The sequence below is a fragment of the Genypterus blacodes genome, unplaced genomic scaffold, assembly GCF_046128005.1.
Source record: "Genypterus blacodes isolate CSIRO-AG114 ecotype Tasmania unplaced genomic scaffold, CSIRO-AGI_Gbla_v1 ptg000015l_1, whole genome shotgun sequence".
Lineage (NCBI taxonomy): Eukaryota > Metazoa > Chordata > Actinopteri > Ophidiiformes > Ophidiidae > Genypterus > Genypterus blacodes.
Window position 1 is genome coordinate 7125273 of NW_027466829.1, and position 10392 is coordinate 7135664.

At 47.0% G+C, this 10392-nt stretch overlaps 2 protein-coding genes across 2 annotated transcripts in view; both read right to left on the reverse strand.

Annotated features, from left to right (window-relative positions):
- The window catches only part of cunh11orf96 (chromosome unknown C11orf96 homolog), a 60253-nt gene that overhangs the window by 5650 nt on the left and 44211 nt on the right, over positions 1–10392 (reverse strand). The gene's annotated exons all lie outside the window — the stretch shown is intronic.
- alkbh3 (alkB homolog 3, alpha-ketoglutarate dependent dioxygenase) lies at positions 4320–10364 on the reverse strand. Its single transcript, XM_076138330.1, has 10 exons — positions 10294–10364; positions 9675–9755; positions 9376–9494; positions 9245–9279; positions 8998–9045; positions 8327–8430; positions 6795–6883; positions 6488–6697; positions 5842–5940; positions 4320–4737 (listed from the first exon to the last, which is right to left on the reverse strand). Exons 2-10 carry the CDS (start codon positions 9748–9750, stop codon positions 4612–4614), a joined length of 906 nt encoding a protein of 301 aa, XP_075994445.1. The 5' UTR covers positions 9751–9755; positions 10294–10364; the 3' UTR covers positions 4320–4611.

Below are 10392 nucleotides of genomic sequence, written 5' to 3' on the forward strand. Positions count from 1 at the left end.
CCCGCTGCAGGGATCAGTGTGGAGTGTGTGTGTGTGTGTGTGTGTGTGTGTGTGTGTGTGAGTGCAGAGAGACGATCTTTGGTCCATCTGATGTGGAATATGGAGGAAAAAAGTTTGGGCATCTATTACCACAAAACTGCCTGTTGCTTTAAAATTAGTTGAATGTGTTCTTGTTTATCTCACATTGTGTGTGTGTGTGTGTGTGTATGTTCTCTATCAACACAAGTGTGTGCCAGCTCCCTTGTTGTGACGTTTCCACGTCCCCCTGCCACAATGCTGCTCCAAACAGCAGGAGAGGCAAACACAATCATCAGTAAACAGACTTCTTTCTCGGGGGCTAGCCCCGGTCAAGATGCCCCCCCCCCCCCCCCATCCCCCCGCAGCCTGAGCGTGAGTCAGGGACACAGCAAAGGGACAACACAGATATTTATAGATGAGGACTCAGAGACTGGGACATATTCCCACCCAGAAACACTGTGGCTGTTTACACTGAGCGGACACGTGTGACCTCAGATAACAACGCCACTCATACTGTTTTGTTTTGTTTCAGAAGAGAGAACAGGAGGACAGAACACCTGGACAAGAGAGACGTGCATCTATACACACAACTGTAGAATACACTGGAAGAGCCACCAACATGTACACACACACACAGACAGACAGACAGACAGACAGACAGACAGACAGACAGACAGACAGACAGACACACACACACACACACACAGCATGAGGGAGCACTTTTTTTTTAAGAGGAAGAGGGTGGTAGAGGAGAAGACGACGTGAAGAAGCATGAAGTGGAGCCATGAAGCCCAGGGGAGGAGGGAGGGAGGGAGCAGAGCTGACAGGGTGAAGAGTATCGGTCAGCTCGTTCCCAGAGCAGCTTCCCACCAAAACACAGCACGGCTCCAGGCAGCACTTAAACTGAGAATTAAACAAAACACACACACACAGTCACACACACTCACGGGCAAAATAACTCATTTGATGTACTGTACATATATTACAGGCTGTGAACGTTTGGAGCTACAGAAGACGGAACGTGATGGAGACGTTCACTGCTCTCCTGAAAGACGCCAGGTCAGGTTTCCCATAATGCAGCAGGCCTGACCCAGTTTTCACAACCAGACTTGTTACTACACACACACAGACACATTCACACACATACAAACAGAGCTCATGGACCAAATTTGCAACACAGATTTATTTTTATTCAGAAAAGTTCCCTAAAATGGACGTCAGGGATTTGGTGTCAGACTTTACAAACAGCTCAAAGGTTCAAATGTCCAAAGACCTGAACACACAACACAAGACTCTTCTCTTCTCCTCAATGGCTTGAGACTTAAGTGACTCTGGCATTTACGTTGAGTCCAAACCTGGTCAATGGCGGTCTGAAGGTCTGCCGGCCTTTTGAATGGATCCCTACACGGATCACGGGGATTCCAAACAGAACTGCATTATGCTTTAACTCCTGATATCAACCTGCGCTAATGGAAGCTATTATACTTCTACATGCATTAAACATCCAAAACTCAACCGGTTCAGACTTTCCAGGCTCATAATGGAGGTCAGTGTGTAACATTATGAAACACTGCTGCATCTCTGCTTACAGTACAAAGTGTACAGTATATATGGATATGGATTAGGTTCAGTTTGCGTTTGTCTCCATTCTTCTTTATCCCATCCTAAGCTCCTTAATCAAGAACATGATTAGAAAGGCTTCTGGTCCGCTGGCTGCTAAAGTGGAGTTACAGATGCTAGCTGCTGGTAATCAGGTGGCTACAGTCCACAGCACGGACCGGAATGTTGCTACACTGAGACCTAATTGGATGTAATCCACACGGTGCGTCCAGTGGCTAAAAGGGGACAGGGGGGGGGCAAACACCAGCTCCAGTAAACCCCCACGCTTCCAGCTCAGAAAACACATGTCGGGATCAAACCCAGCAAACAGAGGCTAATACAGGAACGCGGGGAAGCTTGTTAGCTAGGTATCGTGTGGCATGCCAGGGTGCTTTCCTGGCAGAATGGAAACAGTCTGCAATAACAAGCCAGGAAAAGGGAAGTGATGGAGATACAGGAAGACTTTGTGTCTATACACTGACTGAGCTAAAAGTGATGAGTCACTGAATTTCTGTCTAACTTGCTAACACCTAAAACCTGCAATTTTGTGAACATTTGTCTGCCATGAACCATGAACATGATGATATCCAGTGTTTTGGTGCTTAAGCTCGCTGTACCACGCTGAGGCTCTGCTACCATCTACTGGCAGTTTAGTGTTAAGACAGGAGAAGCAGTCGGAATGGTTGTCAATGGCCTAAATTTGGGAAAAACCTTCAAAAATGTACTAGATTTGCCTCAGAATCGACAATAACATTCCTTGGCTGATGACCCACAAACAAATCCTCCTTGGTGAATGTAAATATTTGTCCAGGGAGACAAAGTGAAACTTTTCAGGATGAACACGAAGCAGAAAGAAGCCAAATATCAGGACTTAATGATTGTGTGTCTTTCTGATACTGTAAAGTCTCTTTTCACGGTGATCTCCTCTCTCAATACACACCTGAGCAGTCATCTGGTCGAGCTCCGTGTGCTTAACCCTAAGGGAAACTGAACAAACACTCCAGCTTGGGACTAAGAGGGAGTCCTAAAACCAAATTAAACACTCAGTGATGATCTGTTCAAGCACAAAGTGTTCCACTCTGTTCCTCGGCAAGTCAAACGCCGAGCACACAACGGTGCTTTTGTTCACCTGCACAACAACCACACACAGAGTCCAGACCCACAAACTACTGCTTCCTCACTGCAGCCTCTTCCTCTATAACTCACAGTTACAGTGAGATGAGTGCAATGTTCTCTCCTGTGCTACCGAAGACATTTGCAGACAAAAGAAGAGGAAAAGAGAGACGGAGGAAGAAGACGGACTGTAGCTTTTATAAACCTGATTGTCGTTACAGCGTTCACGTTAATGCTCCGACCCATCAGCAGCACCAGAGTGAAGCAGGAGGCAGATGGGGCAGCTGAGGAAGTTGTCATGGCTACAGTGAGTGCTGCACTGATGGAAAGGTACATGGAAAATCTCGTTAAGGAGCCGGCTGCTGACAGTGAGCTTACGGTGTTTGTCAGAGTCAAGTGGTGCTCAGGTTCCAACATACTGTCAACTCCAGACATACATGACACTGCTGCGTGTGTATGAAGCACCGTCAAATCATCGTTTTCACTCAGTTTTCTTCCAAGCTTCTAGTTAAGCAATCATTTCAGTCACATTCTGATATTTGATTCCTTTCATCGTATCAGATTCAATATTTTCAACTTTCCCATATTCTCTTACACGCTCTAACTTTCCTGCACTCCATTCTTCTTCTTCTTCTTCTTTCACCACCTTTCAACCAGAACCTTTCAGCGCAATTCAATCACATGCAGCTTCAATATCAACGCCATCTTCACATATCCTCACCATTCTGAATATGATATGTATGAGTTGAGTTCTCGCTGCCACACAAACAACTATTAATACACAACACGCAGTGTGTCTGGTATGATTGGAGCTCAACCTGCAAGGTGATGCCAGCAGATTACTGTCTAAATATACTATAGATACTATAGAACAGAATGGCAGAGATAAGTCTGTTCATGTTATCATAGGGAAAGTAAAAGTAACTTCACTGTCTTGATAACAACCAACTTAAGTTACTACACATCAGCCTCTGTTTACAACACACACTCCTGGGATACTGCTGCTCTTTGGAGGTTCCAAGGTCACAGCTGGTGTCCAACAGGAAGTGGATCATCCTGGTGAAATGTGTATTTCTGAGAGATCCATGTTTAATGTTGTTGTTTACGAAATGTACAAAGCCGCCACTATGATACGAAAAATGCCAAAAGCACCATTATGTGTTTTTAATAAACCACAACAAAAGTCTCACTCAAAGTCACTGTAAACACACAAACTCTCTGCAGCATCACAAAATAAACACAAAAAACTTGTTTACATCAACTCTTTCTGTGTGTGTGTGTGTGTGTGTGTGTGATATTCATGCGGCTGTGATGTCAGTATGATAAACATGAAGAGGATTTGGTTTCAGATTAAAGGAAAGCTTCAGGCAAATACAAATAAAAATCACAAAACAAACCAGAAGTCTTTTGTCTCTCCAGTTTTTGACTGTATTGCACTTTTGTTACACTCCTTGTTTCACTTTTTGTTTCACTCCTCTCTCAGGGGCCAGATTGATCCTCACCCAGCAGGATCGTTGACTGATTCCAGTCCTGATGGAGATGAAATTAGATTTATTACTTCTTCGTTCGTTCACTTATTTTTATTCCCAATCTACTCTCTGAGATAAAAAGCATGGGAAGCATTTGTACTTTTCTGAATCATTCTAGACCGACACATTAAGAGGAGTCCTTCCTGTGCCATGTGACACAAACATGATGACTTGCCAACATGAAACCCAAACACACTAAAACTAAAGCTTAGGAAGCTGAAGAAGATCAGCTTCCTCCTCAGGCCAACGTGCCGTCTTCCATTTGTCCCTGAACATCTCTTCACCTCATCAAATCTTTCCCAGTGTGTGTAAACGACACACACACACACACACACACACACACGGAGGCTCCTCAGGGTTGCTTGGGAGTGAAGTGCAGCTTGGTCCCCGGCCTGTGGCCCTCTGGCTCTGGGTGGATGGTTCTGAAGGTCAGGTTGACCCGTGGGCCTCGGTCATGGTACTCTTTAGACACCTGATGCTGGTTTGGACAGAAGAATCAGTCACAATTGCAATTCAATCAAATCAGAAGATGAATATGTAGCAGAGGTGCAAGGTGGCAAGTAGGAACCCTGACAATCTGACTGTGATCTGAATATAACTTCTAAATGTACAATCAACATCTACATCTACATCTGTATATTTAGTAAATATGTGATCGGGAACATCAGCGTCCATCAGCCTGTCACGTATCCCACGCTTCCTGTGTTTACTCTGCAGCTGACACACACACACACACACACACACACACACAGGCAAAACAGACAACAACCACCACACTCCGCCCATGTGACCTGTGGGACAGAAGACACTGTTTGTCTCCCTCTGCAGTGATAATGTCTGTCCTTGCAGAACACACACACACACACACACACACCCTCTCTCTCTCTCTTTCTCTCTCCTGAATCTTCTCACGAGGAGCTGAGAGGTTTCCTTACTCCTCCTCACTGTCAGAGGAGAGAGTCCAGAGTGAGAGGGAGGGACTCTTGATTGACAGGTTTAGTTAAATACTTAGCGCTCATTTCCAAACCTCTCAGTCGGGGTCGGAGGGAGAGTCGGGGATGTTTTAGTTTTAGTGGGCAGGTTTGGACGGCGGGCGGCTGAAGCGTGAGGAGTTATGGCTGCGGTGATCTTCTCTCTCTCTGGGAACTTCTTTCATGGAGAGATGAAACCTTTCTTGAGATACTCGAGGAGGTGTCGCCATAAAGAACCCCTGACCTTCTCCCTCTTTGTTTGGTCTCTCTCTCTCTCTCTCTCTCTCTCCCTCTCTCTCCTCACACACATATAAACCTGTTCCACGGAGCCCACACATCCATATCCACCTCCTACCTGTCGCTCGCTCAAACACACTTTGTCCTCGCTCTACCTCCTCCTCTCCTGATCTCACCTGACCGACGCTGTGTGTGATTGTTTACTGTAAGTGTCCCCGGCGGTGGGCGGGTTGCTCTGTGTGTGAGGTCATCGTTTATGTGTACAGCTGAGGTTGTGTAACTCTCTAAGTGACTAAAGCAGGGGTGAGGCTGTGTGACCACCTGATCTTGGTGTTCCCTGCCCGCTGTTGATTGACTGGAGGAACCTACTGTACCTGCCAATCATCCTGCGTAGCTCCTTCCATTAGCAGCAGAGTCCCGTGACTCAGAGGAACTCGAATCCTCTCCACATAGGTGTAGTCGCCGTTGTCCTCCTATAGCAAAACACACACACACACACACGCACACACGCACACACACACACACACACACACACACACACACACACCTTGTAATCTGCGTGTGTATGTATGCTGAGACACTTAAAATAACCAGAAGGCTCCAGCCAAACTAAACACACTACCTAACTTAAGCCGACTAAATGCGTCCACATCTCCTCTGACTGCCTCTGGGATCCTGCTGCCACATTCTCTCTCTCCTCTGTCATCATTCTGCTGTTTTTATTAGACTTTGTCAAGCATTTGCTGCTTTATTAGGCAGTGTTCAGTAGAAGCTGAAGATAAGACTCCATGTTGTGAGCCAAGCCCAAGTCCAACCACCACACAAACTGCAACCCGGCGAGTTTAACAACGGGACGCAGAGTTTTGAAATTTATGAGGTACAGCTATGAAAATGTGTGAAATCTGTCAGAGAGGCGTTCATGCAGATCTAAGGTCATTTCTGAGGCTGATATAGAGTCCACACACACTGCATTAGGAGCAGGACAGACCCAATCAGGCTCAGCTCTCCCCTCCCTCTCACCGGTGGAGGCTGCTTGCGGAGGCTGAACACCCGGGTGTCTCCCAGGCTGAGGGAGGCGATGGTGGGTCTGGCGCCCAGGGAGGCCTCGTCGTCGCTGTGCCAGCCGATGCTGTCGTGTCCGTCCCTGTACAGGTTACACAGCAGCGAGTTGAAGCGACTTCCGCTGGCCTGCTCCACTGCCTCACGGAGGGTTAACAGCAAAGGATGCCACTAAGAGGAGGAGATGAAGAGGAGGAGGAAGACAAAAAACTATGTTATTGTTCCCATTGAGTTTTGTTGGCTGAGGAGAATAAAACATCTGTCTAACCTCTGGGTTGGCGGCCATGGTGGATCGAGCGTAGGTATAAGGCAGCTCTCCATACCAGCAGGTCAGCCTGGGCTCATCGTACGCCTCACCTGGACCAACACACACAGGTTCACCTTTACATTAACACAAACACATCTTCACCTTTACTGAAGAAGTTACAAGCAGTTTGAGTGACAGCTACAGCTTAATTCCCTTTTGAAGCTGCCGATTGGTTATAAACAACAGGCCCAGCCAACTAAGCAGCGACACAGAGCTGAGTCAGTCTGAAGGCAGAAGACGTCTGAAATCCACATGTGGAACAACTGGCTCTACCGCTAAACCCGTAAGTCCCATCTGTAAATGGATAGAAGCGTGAGAAGCCGGCTCACGACTGCTGAGCTACCACATCCCTCCAAACCCAAAATCTGCGGCTATGAGATGACTCACACATTACATTACATTACATTACGATCATTTGGCAGACGCTTTTATCCAAAGCGACTTACATTACATTATATTACCACCCTTCGCAGAGGGGGGAGCAATTGAGGGTTCGGTGCCTTGCTCAGGGGCACCTCGGCAGTAACTGGGTCAAGGCAACTTCATTCAATTCCAGCCAGAGGAGAATGGACCCTGAGTCTGTTTGAGTCCAGAGCTCCAAAGTGACAGCAGACAGAATAACAAACATCTAACTCCAAGTCCCTCCATCCGTCTCCGTCTTCCCCTGCTGCTCCCGGTGTATCTCTGCCTCTCTGGGAACAGTGAGACCTCTCTGGAGCGCTGACACGCTGCCATTAATGTGTTTTGGCAGTCGGCTGGTACGAGGACAGAGCGGAACCCAAACACGCCGGGATGTTAGAGGCCTTCCCTTTTTATGGCCCTGACTTAAACAGGGATCAACAAAACCTTAACCTGGCCGTACCCGAGTCTGGATCACGTGCGACGGGTGGAAAGAGTGAGTCAACACCTTGATGAGGGTCATAAAGGAGAACAGGATGGATGACAGAGCAGGGGGTGGGCGGGGGAATAACAGCGGCCCTCTACCGTTTAGCGTTCAACCAAAACATCACATGGACCGGGTCTGACAGTCTGCAGAGTGATGCATGGGCCTCCCTCTGCTCGGGAGACGTCATCCTCCCTCGTCTTCATCATGCATCACGCAGCGGGCAGGATAACAAACGGAGGGGACGAGGGGAGAGCTGGGAGCTGGGCCGCGTCCCAACATGCTCGTGTGTGTGCGACCTGCGAGGGGAGACGCTTTGCTTTCCCTTTAAAGGAAAACACCAAAAATGAGCACCGGGCACACATCACCACCGTGCAAGGGGGGACTGAGTACAGCTTCACTTCTGTGTGTGTCTGTGTGGGTGGCGTGTTTTAATAAGTGTCGCCTATTGTTACACAGCTTCACCACACACAAATCAATAATGAAACAAAACCTACACACAGCGGCAGAATGGGCGCATGGGGCCGCATGTTGGGCCCCCCAGCCTTCCCCACACACACTCTCCTTCCATCCCCTGTGTGTGTCTTCCCGTCTGGGCGCTGGTACCCACCCTGTCTGTAGTTTGTCTTCTGGGACCAGGGCAGCTCTGCTAACAGCTTACTGAACATCCAGTCGGCCTCTTCTGGGGCAAGAAACCCAGGAAGCAGACGAAGCCTGCACACATGAAAGACAACACACGAGCGCACACACACACACACACACACACACACAAATGAGGAAGATCCCAGGACAGCCAGGTGCAGGAAAACAACTTTGTCACAGAGTTGAACGCCCACTTCCACTGTGACAGCACTTGTTGTGTTTGGTTCATATAGATTTGATCACATTTGGCAGAGAAGTGATGTCATTGTCTCTACTGCAGAGCGGAGCAGTGCAGCCGTTACTGTCAGACTTATAGATTGGCTGTCGTCATGGTGCTTTGGACTTCCTGCTCCTGATGTGTGTTATTTTTGTGACCTTGTCTTCTGCTGTAACCCTCAAAGTAATTCCAATTCAACCCCATGAATAAAGCATCAGATGAATGCATAAATGAGGACAGCTCAGCCTCATTGGCTGGGACATTCAGCAGTGAGGCGCAGGCACCAGGAGCTACAGGATCTGTGAGGGAGGGGCGCCCTCTAGTGGAAGAGGTTTGACAACAGCTATTCACAGAAAACTCATCCTCTTCTCTAAAGCTTTCACTTTTTAATTCCTTCTTCCTCCTCTTTCAGTCTTCCTCACCTGGACGCTCCTGATGGCCCGGGGCTGATCTCATAATCTCCTTCACTTCTGTCCAAAGATAAATGCTGTTAGTTCATCACAACAAGCACACAGCACAGCAAAGGGACAAGCTGAAACATTGTGATTGTAATGTTTAAGACATGGAAACACATTTTACCCAGGCCTTTATAAACTTTAAGAGACGTTAATCTGTTTGAAATGAAGTCACTTAGTTGACAACATGAAGTGAAGGTGTTACTTTACTTACTTTATGGTCTTTTCTGGTGGGGCTTCTCTAAGTAGCTGTACAGTGGAGAGGACAGAAGAAAAAGAGGAAAGCTGAGTATTTCCATATTAAAACGCTGTTAAACTAAACGTCTGAGGTGAGTCTTTGTTTACCTTAGCTGGCTGCTGGAACTCAAAGGTCTTGGCTGTCTGCTGTGCTTCACTCTTCCATGAAGCAGAAGCTGGGTTGGCACTTCGAGCTGCAGGTTGCTGGTTGTTTAGTAACGTTCCTCCTGTAAGAAGTGTCAGAAGAAAATCAACTAGAAATCAAACATGTGACAGGAATGGAGGATGTGGACCTGTTGTGCTGGTTATCGTGTTATCTCAGCGTTAAGCATTTATAAACAATTAATTATTAAGATGAGCAGTTCTAAGTCATGTTGTGAGGGGAGCTAGGTCTGTGTCTCTGCTACCTGGTGGTCCTGAGTGCTTTGGTAGCTGTTTGGCCCAGGAGCCCTGGACTCTGGCACGCTGACGCTTATCAGACATCACATCTGCACAGAGCAAAGAGGCAGAAGCAAGCAGAGGATAAAGAAAAACTAACTCAATAGACTGAACACATTAACAGAAAGCCATCAGCCTCTCTCTCTCTCTCTCTCTCTCTCTCTCTCACACACACACGTCACAAAATATTGTGTCACGTTCATATTTGTTTCATTTTCCATTTTTCGTGTCCAGTGAGTTACAGTAGATTTTAAAGCTCTTCTGTTTACATTGAAAGCACCAAATAAGCTGATTTTATGTTTTACGTTTGAATTTTCTGAATTCTTTGTGTTCCATCTCCATTTGGGGCCACAAAAGTAGATTTACATTTGCTTTAAGTACAAAACGGTGACACCTCGGCTATAGTTTGAACTGATTTGATGCTTTCAGTGGGAGGGATTCTATCAGTCAGGCTAAAGTTGAAGCTACAGTTGATAAGCCGCTGAGCTACATTACGTTGCTTCTATTAAATTCACAAATTCAAGGAAAGATTTTACAACTAAGGAGTTACCCGTGTCTTATTCACCGTTTTCACGCTGTGTTACATACCGAGCAGGTTGATACGAGACAACAGGAGCGGCGAGCTGCAAGTTAGCTTCGGTTTAGAGCTGCGAGCAGGCGCCGGTACGGCACAATAATAAAGCCGAC